The 18,816-nt window shown below is 37.6% G+C and overlaps 4 protein-coding genes across 6 annotated transcripts in view; 2 read left to right on the forward strand and 2 right to left on the reverse strand.

The window, feature by feature from the left end:
• Positions 1-730: 730 nt before the first annotated feature.
• On the forward strand, positions 731-4,055 carry LOC129367548 (CCN family member 3-like). Of its 2 annotated transcripts, none has more exons than XM_055042077.1 (5): positions 731-854; positions 1,021-1,249; positions 1,354-1,608; positions 1,862-2,085; positions 2,344-4,055. In XM_055042077.1, exons 1-5 carry the CDS (start codon positions 810-812, stop codon positions 2,641-2,643), a joined length of 1,053 nt encoding a protein of 350 aa, XP_054898052.1. In that variant the 5' UTR covers positions 731-809; the 3' UTR covers positions 2,644-4,055. The 2 variants fall into 2 exon arrangements, with proteins under 2 accessions (XP_054898052.1, XP_054898053.1); XM_055042078.1 differs by having other exon boundaries at positions 2,347-4,055.
• A 1,843-nt stretch (positions 4,056-5,898) lies between these two features.
• LOC129367704 (E3 ubiquitin/ISG15 ligase TRIM25-like) lies at positions 5,899-7,048 on the reverse strand. Its single transcript, XM_055042337.1, has 2 exons — positions 6,422-7,048; positions 5,899-5,907 (listed from the first exon to the last, which is right to left on the reverse strand). Exons 1-2 carry the CDS (start codon positions 7,046-7,048, stop codon positions 5,899-5,901), a joined length of 636 nt encoding a protein of 211 aa, XP_054898312.1.
• A 2,358-nt stretch (positions 7,049-9,406) lies between these two features.
• Positions 9,407-13,836, reverse strand: LOC129367415 (E3 ubiquitin/ISG15 ligase TRIM25-like). The gene is made up of 2 exons (XM_055041804.1): positions 13,750-13,836; positions 9,407-12,052 (listed from the first exon to the last, which is right to left on the reverse strand). The coding sequence occupies exon 2, from the start codon at positions 12,048-12,050 to the stop codon at positions 10,848-10,850; it is 1,203 nt and encodes a 400-aa protein (XP_054897779.1). The 5' UTR covers positions 12,051-12,052; positions 13,750-13,836; the 3' UTR covers positions 9,407-10,847.
• Positions 13,837-16,099: 2,263 nt separating this feature from the next.
• Positions 16,100-18,816, forward strand: part of sntb1 (syntrophin, basic 1) — a 38,350-nt gene continuing 35,633 nt past the window's right edge. The window contains exon 1 of one of the 2 annotated variants that reach the window (XR_008606714.1): positions 16,100-16,861. Coding sequence is in view for 1 of the 2 variants with exons in the window: in XM_055042088.1 (XP_054898063.1) it covers positions 16,324-16,861 (538 nt within the window). In the remaining variant the exon portion in view is untranslated. The remainder of the gene's footprint in view (positions 16,862-18,816) is intronic. The other variant, XM_055042088.1, reaches the window with a different exon arrangement.

Raw genomic sequence — 18,816 nt, forward strand, 5'->3', positions numbered from 1 at the left:
CCTAGCCTCATAGTCATCCTTGACATAAGTTTCCACTGTGAAGCTATTTAAAGAAACAGAAGCAATTCTGCAGGGAAAAGTGGTTTTCCCATTGTGACTTACCAGGTGGGGGAGGTCAAAGGTTTCAAAATAAGGAAGCCAGCAGGATGCATGTAATGCACGGTGATTCAAAACGGAGAATCTTCAACAAAGAACAAAGACGCTTTGCTGTTACGATGTAGATTTACCCTGTTTTGCTTTTTGTGACATGTAAATTTCAGATTAAAAACAAATCACACAAAGACGAAGTGAGCAAAAACAAAAATAAAGTTTGACGATTTGTGTAGAAAACTAGACAAATGTAAATGTGATGTGAAGTGTTTGACCCCAAAAAATTAATGGGCAAATACTTTTTCATCTCTCTATAGGGAAGTACTAAGGTAAAGTTGTGTTAATTATTGAATGATCCAGTGTAGCTCTAACTGGACATGACAATGACCATGTCTTGTGTAAACTAAAACAGCTGGATGTTAGAAACATTTTGTGTTGAGTTTCACGTCTTTGAAGGAATTTTACAACAAAATGTGACTTTCGACCTCACCCAAATCTGTGCAGTGCCTTCACCATTCCTTCCTTTCTGTCGTCATGGCAGTGCCGGACCTCTCTGATATATAAGGTCCTCCCCTCCTGAGTCGTGAGCCACAGCGACAAAGAGAGTTCAGGCTTCTGCAGTACTACAAAGTGTTGGGGCGATTAAAGCCCCCGAACACAGGGACTTGGTAGACGTTTTCTTCACTTATATTTTTAACCTTGTACTGCATGACAAGAAGATGACAAATCTTTCAGATGTTTTATATTTTTTCATGACTGCACAGGTAAGAAAGAAATTTACTTAACACTGTAAGTCTAACTAAAATTTAACATCTTGTTTTTTGGTTACATCTTATTTACAAGAGAAAAAGATATAAAACATAGGAAATGCCTTGATTATCTTGAATGACTCTGGGATCTTAAAACAAATCCATTCTATCCTCCTCTCAGACATTCATAGTGATCGGGGCTCAGCTGTGCCCTCGGCGATGCCTGTGTCCAGCCGAGGTTCCAGTGTGTCTTTCTGGGGTGCCCCTGGTCCTGGATGACTGTGCCTGCTGTCTGGTTTGTGCAGGTCAAAAAGGCCAAGCGTGCTCAGAGATGAAACCCTGTGACACAATGAAAGGGCTGCAGTGTGATTACTCAGTGGATGTTCACAAGAGAACTGGCATCTGTGCGGGTGAGTTTGCTGCACATATTAGCCATGTCGATCCTAGTGTTTGCTATTGGTTTATCAAATTCATTGAAAACAAATTATCTTGCTGTTTTGTCTCTTTCCTCCAGTCAGTGTGGGTAATGTGTGCGTTTTGGATGGTTTAGTCTATCAGCATGGCCAGATCTTCTTCCCAAGTTGTAAATACCAGTGTGTGTGCCAGAGTGGTCAGATAGCCTGCATTCCTCGCTGCAACCTGGATGTTATGCTTCCTGGGCCCGATTGTCCAACCCCACGCAAGGTCCAGGTTCCAGGAGAATGCTGTGAGAAATGGGTGTGTGAGCCCCAGACTGAAGCAAGTGCTCTGGGTGGCTTTGCTATGGCCGGTGAGTGAGTGAGTGAGTGGATGACATTCATATTTCAGTGTTCTAAGATTAATGTAGAAGCAAAAAAGAAATGGAAAAAAAAGGAAACAGTGGAGAGTGAGAAATAAGAATAAGTCAATCATGTTTCAACAGGTTTGGTAGAAGAGATGAAGACTTGAGAAAATTAAATCTGTCTTCTCCCAGGATATAGTTTCCTTGGCAGTAAGACAGTTGAACACATTTTAACCTTTTACTGTCTTTTTTGCTCATTCAGCCTTTCGTCAAGAAGAAACTGTAGGTTTTGGAAGCTGGGACCCCCAGATGAACTGCATTGAACAGACCACAGAGTGGGGGGCCTGCTCTGAAACATGCGGCATGGGGGTCTCCACCAGGGTCACAAACAAGAACAATCGCTGTGAGATGGTGAAGCAGAGTCGGCTGTGCATCATCAGACCCTGTGAAGACCTGCAGGGACAATTGACTCAGCTTGCACTAATGGTAAGATTCATTCAATAATTAATTAATTTAGCACATAATCCTTTAAACTCCTGAGAAATATACATTAAATAGTATAAAAACAGAAGTTCCCTGAATGAGCCTTCTGATTAATCACACCTTCCAATACTCAATACTATAAAGTATTTTAGTTAAATCAAGCACTGTGACTCACATTAGCATAATAGATAACATTTTCTATTTATAGCAAAAAGAAAAGAAGTAACTTTTCTGTAATATTAGAATTTCTTTCTCCCCCAGCAGAGAGGCAGGGGATGCCAGAGGGCGGTGAGGAGCGACAAAGCTGTTCACCTTGAGTATAAGAACTGCACCAGTGTTCTGGCCTACAAGCCTCGCTACTGCGGCACCTGCACAGATGGGCGCTGCTGCACCCCCCACAGAACCAAGACCACTCTGGTGACGTTCCAGTGCTCCAACAACACAATCAGCCGCAAGCCGGTCATGGCAATCCTAAGCTGTGTCTGCCACACCCATTGCCCTAGAGACAATGCTGCATGGGAGCCATCGCTGCTCCCATACGGTGGCATGACAGGAAGATGAGTCCAGGTTGTAGCTAACGACAAAATATGTGCTGAATTGAGTCCTGAATATTAACATCCAGCGCAATATTTAATGTTGCTAATAATATACATTTAAAAAAAGAAAAGAAAAGAGAAAAAGGACAGACCCAAACTATGGCAAAAGCAAACTTAGGGCTGCCAGACCAGCAGAGCTCTGGATAGACATCAAAGCTTAAGATTAATATTTAAATTTATGATGAGCCTTCATTTAAAATCTCAACTGAGATTTATAATCAACTTTAAAATTAACTCAAATTTTTTTTTTTTTTTCACATTTTAAGAATATGGAATAACTGATGACTTTACTAGCTGTATAAACTTAATTCATAATTCATTCATTTCTACTAAGGTTTTTGTTTCTTTTTCTGCAGTGTAACACCAGATTAAATGGTTTATGATACAAATGTCCATATATAATTGTGAGCACAATTATATATTGGGCCTCATTCCCAGCTCCTATAGGTTCACCAGAGCCTCCCTGACCGCATGTCACTGATATTTAATGTGAAATTAATCATTTGAGTTACAAGGGAAACAAACGCCACAAAAAATAATATTCCACATACCAAAATAAAGATAACTGAGCAGCAGATGAACCATGATATTTTAGGGAAATACAAAACAAACAAATTAAAATACATATTACTAACGTTGTGGCAACTGGTGAGTCAGACTTAACTGGGTACCGCAAATCAATTAACACTGATTTGGTCTGTCAAAACGGTGTTAAATAGGGCAACACGGGTCATTTTGAAGGAATATTCTGCCTAGAACACAAAGGGAATCACACATCTCTGTATCTCTGCAGGAGAGGGATTTCAATTTAAATATAACTGAGTTATATCCTGTGGACAAAAATAATCAGTGTGATTTATTACTGAGTTCTATAGAACCACTTAAGCAATGCTCTCAAAAGTGCTGCATTGTTTTCCGAACAGATTGTGCTTCATAACTGTTTGTAAGTCGTATTTTTGTTTATTTTAAAACATCACTTAAAAGGATAAAGTGTAAAAACAACAACTTTCTATTTCTAAAATGAAAATTTTGTTTATCCTGAAGGAAGGAACTACAGATTTAATGCACTGTAAAATAAGCAGCACAATCTTGAATCTTTATTTATATGCTGTCATTCACTCTGATAAACTAGAAAGACCTTCAGATGCAAGATTTGCGAAAGAGCTACAGTTATTTTCACTAAAAACTCTTTATCTACAGGTCGCATAATTGGAATAACTGAGATGCGCGCCTTGACATGGACCCCACTAGGGGCTCGCCACATGAATGAGAGGTCACTGTTGTGTCTGAGTGTCACTTTTGACGACTCTCTGAAATACTATCCTTGTAAAATAAATGTTTTTAATAAATGTACACTTATTAGAAGCATAGAAGGAACAGCTTTTGTCAGTGGTTTTTTTTTTCATTTGATCTAGTTTATTTTTCTAGCTTGTGATAGCTTGTTTGAGTGTATCAAATGCACAATGTTAATAACATATGTTCTATGTGATACTTAGTTTTATCTTTTACTACTGTTGTTTGCTTACTCTCGTTTTTTCTAACATTTCAAAAATGTAAATAAATATATTTTAAAGAGATATCTAACTTTAAGTAAGTTAATCATATTTAGTATCAAAGTTTCACTTCACTCATATTGGCAAAGAAAAAGATTTGAGGGTAAATGAGAAGAAAACCAACCTCTTTTATTAGGAGCCCACTTTCTTATATTTTAAAAATGCTCACCTGATTCTTGGATGCATATGGAGACATGCAAACATGCTAACATGCAAACATGCACCCACATCTGCATATTCATACTTCACTACATTTCCACAAGAACCAAAGAAAAATTTACTAAGTAACAATCTACTTAATAGCAGTAAAATATTTTTTTTTCCATTAACTTTCTGGAAATTAGTTTCCATCAGCCTAAAAAATCAAACTTGGTTTTGACCTAAATCCTATTACAAACGTGTGAATAAATATGTTTTTAAAAATTTTAATCCCAGTTTGTCCAGAAGGTTAAAAAGTACAATGTTATATCTGCCTGCTGATCTCACTATGAAGATAAGAATTAATGTATAAATTATACCATTCCCCACCTGGATTTTTTTGGGACCTGTGTAAGGTGGCTGTTCAGCCTGCCGGAGGTGGGAAATCATACGTTAAAAGAATCTTAATGCTTGACAGTTTTACATGCAAAATATTTTCACTTATAAATGAAATCCAGTGAAATGTTTTCCAAAAGCTTTGAAGATGGATCTCTTTAAAGACTTTACCATGATTTCCATCTCATAGGAACCAGGAGTTAACAGTCCCTCCAAACTCTGCGGTAGTTACCCTCTGACATCTTGCCTTGACCCCAAACGGTAAGGTCACAATGTAAGAAAACTGAAAATTCCCTGCAAGACAGCGAGTTTTCCTTAGTGGGAAGCAGAACGTTAGTCTGAATCTGTGAGGACTGCCAGGAAGATCTCTGTGATTTGTTTTGGTTTTCACTATTTACATACTTCTGAAGCACTAAAAAAAAAACAAAAAAAAAACCAAGGCTGACCGAAACATTTTAAAACATTTTAATTACAATAAAAATGTGATTAAAAGAAAAATATGTGTCCAAAAATCAAAGATAATAAATTCACACACACACAACCCCTAAACTTAACATAAATCACTTCATATCTTAGTCTTAAAACCCATAACCCAAACATAATAGCTCTCATTATGGAGTCCAGGGTTTGACCCCCGTAAGGAACATTGGTCCCTACAACACAGTATGCATTAGGAGTTTGGTCCTCACAATGTACATAAATACAAATGCATGACTTGATCATGTTTGTTATGGTCAAAACAAATCAGTCAATGAAAATAATTCACACCAGTTAGACACGTAGATGACATTCATTACATATGAATAAAATTAATTCAAAATCATAAAATGAAGACAGTGGTAAACATATTTCATTGCATCATTCAATGAGACTTCATTGAATGATGAAGTCTCATTGGGCAAATCTCAAAGTTAATCATTGACCAGCTATTTTACGACAACCACCTTTCTAAACAGTGCAAAGTCCCAGCAAATGAAACAAAAAATTGATTGCAAACCTTAAATGAGGATAGTGTATTTTTGATTTATGAATCAGTTTAGTGATTTGATGACAAACTGCATCATCAGGTCTTGTTTATGTCCAGTCTCCATAAATCCTTGTCTGAATGTGGTTTAACCTAGCCTACTTAAAAGCTAGCGATGCTGAAAAACAACAGTAGACAAAGTACAACAAGCCCCACGAACAACAGATTCCCAGGAAATTCGTTCCTGGGAATCTGTTCCTGGGAACAAAGCACAGTACGATTTGCTCATTGAATCGACTGCCTGTAAGTTTGTGTATCAGGATGTCATTATCTGGATCAAGGAAAAGTACAAGCCCATAGTCATAATCTATAAGCACCATTATTCTCTTGGTGTTCCTCCTAACCTTAAACCTTGCAATGCAGCATCCATCCCAGCTTGCTGGGAATGTCATTGCCTTTAAAGTTGAGTCTCTAACTGCTGCTAAATCACATTCATCATATTCATCTTGCCTATTTACTTGAATGTCATAAAAAGCTTTTCCTCTGATGATACCTTGGTTCTGAAACATGCAGTTACATCCAGTAAAATGAGGTGGCGCTGTTGTTTGAGCATTCACGTTCTCTCGTCGTACCCCTTTGCCCTTCTTTTTACTCTGTGCACTTTTATTCTTTCGCTGTTCAGTTTTATGTACTCTCTCTTTCCTCCTCCAGATGTGAGATCTTTGGTCTACATATGCTTCATTCAAACTGACTGTGTCATGATCGCTATGTTCTGTGCACAAGGCACAAAGACGAACATGATCATTCAAGCAGAAGAACTCCACAATCCGGTTGTGTTCCCTGCATATTTTCTCCTCCAGGTTGGGAACAGGATTTGAGAGTTTGTGTCTTTGTAGGGCAGCCACTCTCAGGTGAGGCTCTAAATGTGTTTTCACAAAAGAGGCTAAGCACACCAAGCAAGTTTTTGAGGCTCTGAGTTTGTTTGCTACGCAAACATCACATGGCACGTCCCAGGGTTTTAACAAGGAAGTGGCATTGGCTGATGTAGCATCGGCTGTTGTAGCATCAGCTGTTGGATGATGTTTCTTGAAGTTGTCCACTACCTCCCTGAATGTGGTGTTGACAGACAGTTTGAGGTCCTTGTCAAACTTGTTGTTGCACAGAGGACACTGGCATTCTCGCTTGCCTGCCCAGTGCCTGGCCAGACAGACTTTGCAGAAGGTGTGTCCACATGGAGTAGAAACAGGATCAGTGAAAAGGTCCAGACAGATGGAGCACTGGAACTGATTTTCAGGTAGAAAGTCACCGGATGTGGCCATTTCTAAGACATAAGATTCGTACAGCTTAGAGCAATGAATAAACATACAGAACATTCAAAATCTCTCCACATAAACAATTTCACAAACTGTTACATTTCCAACTTCCAAGTATTTCATTAACGTTTTCATCAGCACCCTTTGATATTCTGAGATAGATTTCAGTGAATAGCCCAATTTCAAAAATCCAGCCATTTTGTGAAGACTTTAGAGGTTTGTTATATATAACTGGTGGACAAAGACTGTCCACCAAGCACTTATCAATCATTAAAATAATAGGTTTTTTTAGCAATTAAAACAAATTTAATGTGTCGTTTAAATTTTGTATAATTGGTAAAAAAAAAAGAAAGCCTATTAGCATCTTCTTTTAAGAGGCAAGACATGTTGACCTTGCAGTCTGCACTTGCAATAGAGTAGATTTCTTTGAGGGTTCACATTTGGTTATCTAATTTAAGATGAATATGTCCTTCCACTGTACTCAGATAGAAATTAATCTATAAATTAGGGAGTTAATAAATATAAATTTCAACAAAATCCTGTTTCATGAAGTGGCAAATGTTTAAATAAATCATAAATACTGTATATTAAACTGAATAAAAGAAACGTCATACTCTACCTTCTTGTGGTGATCTTCTGTCACTGAGTCCAAACTTACTCTGTTTATAAATGGCCAGAATGTTAACCAGGTTAAGTTTCATTTCTCTGTAAAGAATGTATAGTTGCTCCTCCCATGTTGCCATGTTTGACTCCTGTTATGTAAGAATAAATCAGTAAAAGCTGTGAAACATATGAGTTAAACAAATCTGGATTTTGAACAAATTCAAAGCCAATCTATTGATAGTTAGATGTTTTGTTATTGATATTTTGTCTATTTAAATTTAAACATTCGGAATGTTAGCATCCCGAATAATGCTGTTTCATCAATAAAACAAACTTTACTGGTAAAACCAGTATTTCTCCAATCCATTTAACCGAAATTGATATTACAGCTCTAACTTTATAATTACAATTAGTTTCATTTAACACGAAACAAATGAGAAAGAGACACTTAGTCTGTTATCACAAAATCAACAATAAAACATGCTGTTGATTTTGTGATGTCTACAAAAACCAGCTTTGATGTCCAAGAATAACGTAAGCAGCATTCTTAACATACCTAAATTATTTGTCATTGTGACTGTAGATTCTTTACGTTTACAAGTAATGAGTAAAATGATTAGATTTAATGCAAACAAAATCTGACATATTTACATAGATTCTTAAAGCGTAACCCTTGAACTTTGAGCCTCTCTATTGTTGTGCTCCCCTTGCCGACCAGGCTTATTATTATTATTATTATTATTATTATTATTATTATTATTATTATTATTATTATTATTATTATTATTATTATTATTATTATTATTTAGAGAATAAATTAATCAAACAGAATCTTTCTCAAAATAAAAATGCTCCTCTGACAGGATCTGCGTTTGTGATATTCCAAACTGTTCTTTCATCATCCCATTTATAAATTCTTCAAGAATTATTTTTAAATAAAATGCATGACTATGGGTGTTAATCACTGAAATCAAATTCAAAATAATCACATTTACTGATGATTGTTTCTTAGGCCAAAACTGACGTGTTTCTCTGTGAAACCTTCCAGGCATCTCAGGTCTTTTGGTTCTGGCTCTGCTCTGCAGACCCAGAATCAGAACCAGACATGGAGAAGCAGCGTTCAGCTTCTATGAAACCTACAGCTGGAACAAACTTCCGAAAACTGCAAATTAGCTGCAACATTGAGTTCTTTAAATCGGTGCTTGAAACACCTGTTTAGAGTTGCCTTTGTAAATGAAACATTGATCAACACATTTGTTTGATGATTTTGATGATGACATGACACAAAATGTAATGTTTATTGCTCATTTAATAATCGATGACCGAATGATCTTTTTTCATTTTATGACAACTGCATTGTCGCTGAAATGTACCATACAAATAAAGTTGACTTGACCTGGCTTGAAAATACTTTGAATGTTTACAGCAGACAGTGTTTTTACATTTTTGAGATTCTTTAGCATCCCAGAGGAACTCCCTTCAGCTCAGTGGGTGGATAACATGACACACCTTTGGGTTTGCCCAATATTCTTGTCTTTACTTCCTGTTTTTCCACTAAGATTCAATTTCTTTAGAAAAGAAAATTAGAAAGTTTGGTTTTGAAGAATTAGATGAAAGTGCTGCACACAGTTTAAATGTACTCATTTATTTAATCATGTTACATAAATCAACAAATATAAACCAAAATAAAATCATGAAAATGATAAAATACCATCAAAATGATAAAATTATGTAATACTACCAGAAAAAGAAACTGCAAGGTAGAAAATAATTGCTGGACGGTCTTACATGTGGAGAAATGTAATTTGTAAAGCTGCAGTATGTAACTTTTATAAAAATTACTTTTTTGCATATTTGTTGAAACTGTCCCTATGTTGTCACAGTATGGTATGAGACAGATAATCTGAAAAAATTCAGGTCCTCTACATTTTCCAAGTGCTTCCAGTTCTGTCTAGAAACGACCAATCAGAGTAAGAAGAAAGGTCTTATCGCTGTCAGTCAGCTCTCTCTGATTATCCCTCTGATCTTTCCCCCTTTGCTTTCTGCGACGCTGCAGCTTTAAAAGCCTGTCACGAACACCCACGCTAGTTAGCATGGCCACTGATGAAGGCAAAGAAATGGTTTTCCTGTAATGTAAGTTGTTCCTCCACCATCAGCACATTTGGCAGTGAGTATATGAGGTTGGTCAGCAATGTTAAGACCCTCCTGGCTCTGACTGACTGTTTTGGTCGAGAGCTGTGGATTTCTTCAAATGACAATAGTAGGTCGGAGAGGAGGTGGAGAAGATTGATTTTTTCACAGATGATCTGTCTCTTAATATTCTGTCATTGTGACATTTTTAATAATATATAAGAAATATATATTTTTATGAACTTACATACTGCACCTTTGACCAGGATGGTCAGTATTCTCTTTGTTTTTTTTATACTGCTGGTTGTTTCATGCTGGATTTCTCCAACACAAAGTCATTACTCCAGCCATTAATTTGTTAATTAACTTAATTCTTCACAGCAGAGAATCAATAAGATATTGGAAATAGTCCTTGGTCCATGTTGTCATGTTCTCCCACATCCCAAAGGTTCTCTGCTGGGTTGAGAGCTGGTGACTGGTTACTGGAGCACAGTGAACTTACCACCATCTTAAATAACGTGATTTATGAGATGATGAGCCTTGTGATCATCTCCCATCTATCAGAAGATGGGTACAGTGTGTCCATAAGGAAATCGATGTTATTTGTGTCACATTTTGACACAAATGTGACAGATAATGACATTATCTGAATGTTTTCTCCTGCAGTTAATGACAACACAATGTTGAAGATCAGAATATGACATCAGACCCAGTAGAAACATGTTTAATGCGGCAATGTAGGCTTATAAAAATGGTTATTGTTCTTCAAAATGTAATCTCACAAAACAAGTCCAATGACAGGACATGTTAGAATTTATTGAATATGACTGTATTTGTGTATATGTTTGTTTTACATAGCAAATTCTATAAAAAGTTGATTGATTATACAATCAATATCAAACATCAGCTCTCAAAAGTACAAAAATATGAAATTTAAACAGAACAGGAGATAAAAAAAAGTAACCAAGTTAACAATGTAAATCTAACATATGGTTTGTTTCTTATTGGTTGCTTAAGTAAATAACTTGATGGCAGAGGACATGCCAAGTGGCCCAGTTAATTCATATATGTTTCAATCTCCCCCTATTAGAAGGGAATGTAAAATACAAAAAGATATCAGTGTTATAACAAAAAACTGAAGACACAAGTGTGAAATATCTAAACGATCTGAAACGCTTTCAACTCTTCTTCTCAAACTTTGCAATGATGTTACAAAGCCGGGCTGACTGTGGATAAAGAATGGGACAATGTTTTCATGGATTTCACTGCCGATAAATCGATGAAGCGAGATTTTATTGTCTGGATCATATAAGAGCAGCAGTCCATTGCTATAATCTATCAATAACAATAGTCTTTGAGTGTTCCGCTGAACTTTAAATCTCAATATGCAATGATGATCCCAGTTTGGTAAAACCTGCATCCTTACAAAATCTGACTCTCTCATTGCTGCTAGATCCAACCCAACCATTGCACTGACTTCAAACCCATGCATCTCTGTTAGCATGGAGAAATCTTTATTTTGAGAGTTAAATGGATTAATGTGGCTCGGGATATTTCTGTGGTATGGTAAACAATCACCATCTGTCTTTTGATTATGCTTCACGTTCTCTGCTCGCCTACTTCTGCCTTTCTTTTTACTTTGTGCCTTTCCATTCCTTTTGTGTTTTGTTTGTCCGATATTCTCTTTCCTCCTCCAGATGTGAGATCTTTGGTCTATATATGCTTCATTCAAACTGACTGTGTCATGATCGCTATGTTCTGTGCACAAGGCACAAAGACGAACGTGATCATTCAAGCAGAAGAACTCCACAATCCGGTTGTGTTCCCTGCATATTTTCTCCTCCAGGTTGGGAACAGGATTTGAGAGTTTGTGTCTTTGTAGGGCAGCCACTCTCAGGTGAGGCTCTAAATGTGTTTCACAAAAAGAGGCTAAGCACACCAGGCAAGTTTTTGAGGCTCTGAGTTTGTTTGCTGCGCAAACATCACATGGCACCTCCCAGGGTTTTAACAAGGAAATAGCATCAGCTGTTGGATGATGTTTCTTGAAGTTGTCCACTACCTCCCTGAATGTGGTGTTGACAGACAGTTTGAGGTCCTTGTCAAACTTGTTGTTGCACAGAGGACACTGGCATTCCTGCTTGCCTGCCCAGTGCCTGGCCAGACAGACCTTGCAGAAGGTGTGTCCACATGGAGTAGAAACAGGATCAGTGAAAAGGTCCAGACAGATGGAGCACTGGAACTGGTCCTCAGACAGGAAGTCACTGGAAGTGGCCATATCTAAAGGATAGATTTTTCCAAATTAGATCACTAAGGCGACACTGATGATCATATACACTACCACATGTCATAAAAAACATTCATACCTTTGACCTTTTCAAATTGTATTATGTTATGGCCACACACGATAATGCATTTTTCTGGGATTTTAGTACTATTATTATGTTGTTATTATATAATATTATTTTGTAGTAGATCAACACAATGTAGTGGATGTTTTAGAAGTGAGATGAAAATAGTACATGGTTTGGAAATTGCTATAGGGATAAAAATCAGAAAGGTTCAGCCAGATCTACCTTGATACCCCTAACTAAAACCATCTGTGTCTTTTATTTGTAAAATGTAGTCAAATTGTATTCTTATTGTTAATTTTATCATTGCATTGTTACATTTGTTCTGTGGTTTCAAAGGCCTGTGAGAAACACTCCTTAAAAAATCCTTTGAAGACATTTAAAACAGGTTCAGTTTTGAGGAGCTGCTCAGTTCCTCTCTTTGCAGGACATGTGCAATCCACCAGTCTAGTCTTTATAGAAGAGAGGCAAAAGGAAGTGCAGTTAGCAATTTGCCACAAGTCAGATCGGAGGCAGAGTAAAAATACAGAAGACGGCAATCTTTTTACTAGGAGACAAATACTGAAAGGTTATCCTGCAAGCAAATCGCTTTGTGTGAAAAACTCTTAATCCTCATCCCAAAAATATGGTGGTGGCATCATCAGAATGAGGGATAATAAAAATCAATATATCACTTCCATTTAACTTCAGAATATTGCACAACTTTTTATTGGTCATTCATGTAATTTCGAAATAAAGTGCATTGGAGTTTCTGACTACATGAAAAAGTGATAAAGCTCATGTGGTATCAATATTTTTGCAAGGCACTGCATGTACATAAAAACATCTGTTTTACAGACATGCAGTGTAAAACCTTTATTGAGGTCCATTTTACACAGCTTAATTAAAAAAGGCTTTAAAATTATGTGTATAAATATTTATGAGGTGGTTAGATAAAAGTCATTTTTTAAACTAAAAAAATATGTATTAAAAAAAGAACTACACATAGAACATGAGTTGATCATTCAATTCTTCTAAAGTAAGAGTTCAAACACATTTGCAACAGACATTAATAGTGACTCCATGCTGCCACCTGCTGGCAAGAAGAGGTATTTGGTGTTGACGGAAATCCAAAAGTAGGACGGATTAACTGCAGAACTTGGAGGAAGGCAGTTCACGGAAGTAGCGATATGTTTTAGTTTATCTTCAGGTAAGTACAATAGCGAACAGTAGATCAACACCCTCTACTTCACGACTCTGTGCAGCAGCAGTTGTCAATAAATGTGACCTAATTTCTCCAGAATTCTGCTTCTCTAACATGCAAACACACTGACAAATCTTTTCCAAACTAAAGTGAATGTATGCAACAGCACATCTCATAACCCTATTAAACTAAACAGGGTGCCATGTGATTTCACTTTAATTTGCCCTCAATATGCCCTCAAACTGTTAAAAACAAAGGCACGCGATGCAGGAAACACATTCTCTGAGCAAACCCAAAGTGGCACACTTTTTAGTTTGCAATGGGAAGTATGACCTTGTGTATTTAACTTCCTTATTGCATGCAACTTAATGCTGTTTTGACATACCTTTGACTAAACCATAAACAGAGAATGCAAAATGAAAAAAAAGCAAGACAAACTTAACCTTCTCGTGAGGTGAAGCTGAGATCCTCTGTCTCTGAGTACAAACTGACTGCTGTTTACCAGAGGCAAGAAGGTTGGCCACTTTTAGTTTCCTTTTTCTGTAAATGATGCAAATGTGCTCCTCCCATGTTGATGCGTTTTGCTCATCAACTGGGAGAATAAATCAGTAACAGCTGTATAACAAACAAAAGCACAAAATTAAACTGGATGCGAAGCAAATTTGTTGCAGATAAACTAATGATCATTAAAGTTGAATTGTTTTAAAGTAAAGGCTATATTTTTATTAATTTACTAGAGAGACACTGGGTTGTTGTTTTCTATTGATAAAACTAAAACAAATTTATCTCATCAAAACTGAAAGAATTTCAAAAACCAACAATAAAATGAAGACAGAAGAAAAAAGAGTCACTGTGAGAAACACAAAGAGACAGAGAGAGGAAACAATATGTATAGAGGAAGTCGAAACAAAATATTTTATATTTTATCAAATCGCTAAAGGAAATCAAAAACAAAAGAGGAAACTTTAAGTAGTCCTTCTCACACATATGTTTCATTTCTATTCAGATGTGTTCCTCGCTTTTAATCATCCCAGCGAGACAGTTTTCCAACCAGAAATCCTGCCTCATGTGTTTCCAACCACACCTCTCTGCACCTGCTTCCTGCTGCTATGAAAACAAACACTGAGCTCCAAATGCTCAGCTCTCTAGGGATTAAAGCAACTTTCATTGACAATTTTTAATTACACTCACCTTTTATAGGACTCCACTTTATTTCTTTATTTTTTTTAGGCAATTAGCAAAGAATTCACCATTATCTGATTGCTCATTTCCACTTGAAAGTAAAGCAAAATCAACTTCAGCTCTTGTAAACCTCATTAAACCAAAAGGTTTGTAATATTGTTTTCTATCTTAATTAATTCATACTTCGGCACAATTCAGATTTAATGAACCAATTCAGATCACAGGAAGGGGATGTAAAATTGCTTAAATCTTAAAAAAACAACAACAACAACAATATGTGGTATCCCTTTATTCCAAGTATTTTCATTCATTATTTTTCTTATCGTACGCATCTTTGAAGATGACTACAAATAAAATGTGATCTTTCTGTAAGGGCTTCAATGATACAGCTACAGTTAAAAAAATTAGATAAAGCCTATAATTCGACACGAGAAATGTAAGGAGTGCAGGAAACGTGCAAAAAGGTGCTCTGTTCAGATTGGGCAAAATTTTGACCTTCATTTCACCTCCGTTCCGAACAATAGATGGGGCGGAAAAACAACAGTACTGTGTTTTGAACACAACATACCCAATGAGAAGCATGGTGTCAGCAGCATCATGCTGTGGATCCATGTTTGTGGTTGTAATGTGTGGCATTGCAGATGTATCACCAAAGGCTATAACTGTAGATTCGCCAGTAGATGTCGCTGTCACATTGCTTTAACATTTATGTGACAAAGCAAACTTTTCATCGACCACTGAAAAAGACTTTCCAAGGGGCACAAGCTTTGAGTTTGAATATCAAGTAAAACTAAATATTCTGTCACCCAAAGTGTTCACAAGAAAGAGATCGCAGCAATTACAGAGGACGCGGCTTCGTTTTGCTTTCTGTAAAATATTTGTTTGCATCCTTGTTCTTTCTAGGCCTTTTTGCTCTGAGCCTTTTTCTAAATACTGAGAGACCTCAGACCAACGAGGCTCTCATGCTTTCAGTAGCCTCGAGGATCACAAATATTAGATATGTAGTCACTTATTAATAGGGGAATCGATCCTTTGTGATCAATTTTAAGAAACTGCCAACTTTTACACATTTGAATTGCTTGATTAAATGTAGCACACCTTTTTTTAAATCAGTTTTGATTCGTGAAGATTTAAAAGAAAACAGTTTATTTTTCTCTTCTGTCCTTCAATGTTTGACGCATTCATGTGCGCAGGTGAGCGATTTTTTGATGCGTCTCACCACTAGGTCCTCAAAAGTTGGATGATTGAGAAAAAGGTGATGTTTTTTGTTGTTTTAAATAATAAAGCTATATATATATATATATATATATATATATATATATATATATATATATATATATATATATATATATATATATATATATATATATATATATATAGGTATATAACTTTCGTACGTCCAATTTATTTGAATTTGATTCAATTAGTTGATTGTGTTATGGTGTAGTCCATCACCATTTGTTTTTCAGTATGAGGCTGACACTCTGTGCACTTATACTTTGAACTGCTTGGTAATTGGATGCGTATCAGTTCAGTGCGATCCGTCTTTCTGTTCAGAAACGCATTTTTGGCGGCGGAGCGCCGGAGAAACTCCACCCTGCAGCTTTAGGCTCTCCGGGCAGGCGGAGCGGAGGGAGGGCAGCCCGAGCAGCGTGGAGGTCTGGCTGGATGCGCGGCGGCGTGCGCGACAAGTCCCGCGGAAAACTTAACAGGGACCAAAGTCCAGCGCTGAACTCGACTTTCTGCGTGTGAGACAGAGAGCGAGGGAGTGGAAGAGGACGCGCTGGGAACTTATTCACATGTGATTTTTTTTTTCTCACAGAAATGCTCCAAAGATGGCGGTGGTAGCAGCGGGAGCAGGAGTCTCGAGTGGCTCCAGGGCGCAGAAAAGTGGATTTATAGAGGTTTTGGTGCGGGAGAACTGGCACAAAGTTTTGGCCAACTTGAGTGAGGAGGCGCTCACGTTGAGCTGCGAGGACTGCGGCGTCAACGACGGCGTCAGCTCCAACGGGGTGACCAACGGGTCTTACCTGGACAACAGCAATGCCAACTCCAACAACGGCCCCCAAGCCGTGCGCACCGCATTCACGGACCTCCCGGAGCGGGTGCCCGAGGCGATCGCCAACAGAAAGCGGTGCGTCAAGGTGGTCAAGCAGGAAATCGGAGGACTCGGGATAAGCATTAAAGGGGGGAAGGAGAACAAAATGCCCATACTCATCAGCAAGATATTCAAGGGGCTTGCAGCGGACCAGACCCAGTCTCTGTATGTAGGAGACGCCATCCTCTCCGTGAACGGAATGAACCTGCGGGACGCAACGCACGACGAGGCTGTGCAGGCGCTGAAACGAGCAGGAAAGGAGGTGACACTGGAAGGTAAGAGAGAGGATCACTGGTTCTGGGGAAAAGGGAAGATTACAAGTTCCTCGCATCTTGCATGTGAATCTTAATAACTTAGGATATCATTGAAAAGTTCATTTGCGTCAGTGATTCAATTCAAAAAGCAAAACTCTCACAGACTCGGGGCACATAGTGATGCATTTCCATTGTTTCAACTAATAAAAACTACAAATTCAGTGTTTCATAAAACTGAAATATTTCTGACACAAATGTTTCTTTTGTGTCAGAAAAGTAACATTTTGTCAATTCAGCATTATTCAGGAATAATGCTGAATTGACAGAAGAGCATAATCAACAATCTCCTCAAGGAAAGAAAATGCTCAGGGTATGGAAGCTGTTTTTTTTCACAGAGTACTGCAAAGAAAATTGAGTGAAAGAAGAAGAAAAAAATGTTTGGGAAAAGCAACTGTGACAGTCGCATCCATTGAAAAAATTTTGAGCAGAATCACAAAATGCTGACTGCGGCTGGAGTCGGTCCTTCAACATCCAACACACCGTAACTGGAATGTTACTGTTGCTTAACTATTGTTAAGCCACTCCTGAACCAGACACAACTGTTGGATTCATTTCATTATTTATTTTGCTGTGGAGGAAAAAAAGATGGCCTAAAGCCTTTTTGTTTTAAATTAAAGGAAGCATTGCATGTATTTATCAAATCCAGTTAGACGAAACAGTCAGAGATGAAACCGACTGTTGCTTTAGGTCCAAGGGGAAGTTCCCACAATCAGTGATGGTTTGGGGAGCACGGTCATCTTTGGTGCACTACATTTCATCATATGAAGCCAGGACAGCAAGATCACTATAGATCTCTATAGATCACTTCCTGCTTCTGCTTACTGACAAACTTTATGTAATTGCTGATTTCACTTTCCAGCAGGACTTGACACCTGGCCACGCTGCCAAAAGTACCAACATCTACTCCAGTGGATTCTGTATCATCGGGTTTATTGACCACCTGATCTAAATCCTGTAGAGATTCTATGGCGTATCGTCAAGAGGAGCTTAAGGCCGGTATTTGCAATCAGTCAGCAGAGCCGCAGACTGATTGCCTCCATGCCAGTTGCATTGATGTTGTAATTTATTTAAGGAGTGAATTCATCTATTGTACAGAGGAAACACATTCTTTGCAATCGGCTCACGTTTGAGTTTTAAAAATAAACTTTTGTTTCAACTATATGTGATACTGAGTCTGGAAAAAAAGTTCATTTTCATTAGCTGTGAGGTATAACTCTCAAAATTAACAGCAACAGTGTTTAGAATGGACCAACGTGATACGAGTTTCACTTTTTGAAGTGAAGTTGTGAAATAAATTAACATTTAAATTGCACTATAATATATTGAGATGCTCCTGCTCATTGTCACTCCTCATAAGAATACATTAATCCACATGTATGAACACACGATTTGCAACTTTTAGGTTGGACTTGATTGTTAGTGAGTGCTTCTGTAGATCCTGCAGGGTTTCTTTCTTGTTAGCAGCTTTACTCAGCAGTTAAATTATTCACCACATAGTCTATGTTGTGCATGAGGGTATGATGCTAAAGGGTAAAGTTCAACTTTTTCCCACAATAGTGGCTTAATTTTTATTCCACGTTAGAGAGGCCACTAATTGATCGGCGTTTGTTGAAAGGAACAATTGAGATTTTTCTAGACACAGATCTCCTGTAGCAGGTTATGTCAGAGGCACATCATGTTTATCAGACATATATCTTGAAGATCTGCCTGCAAATACAGATTTCTGCAGATTCTGTTTTCTCTTGATGCTTTGAATGTGACATCACGCGTTTTTATGGGCGAATTTTTGTCAGACAAAACAAACATCTCCACCTTTCCTCTCTGTGATCACACCACTTAACTCTTGAAAGTGGTCACATATTTCATGACATGAGCTGCCTTATGTAAACTCCCTGGATAACTACTAACAAACAGAC

The sequence above is a fragment of the Poeciliopsis prolifica genome, unplaced genomic scaffold, assembly GCF_027474105.1.
Source record: "Poeciliopsis prolifica strain line A6 unplaced genomic scaffold, Auburn_PproV2 SCAFFOLD017, whole genome shotgun sequence".
Lineage (NCBI taxonomy): Eukaryota > Metazoa > Chordata > Actinopteri > Cyprinodontiformes > Poeciliidae > Poeciliopsis > Poeciliopsis prolifica.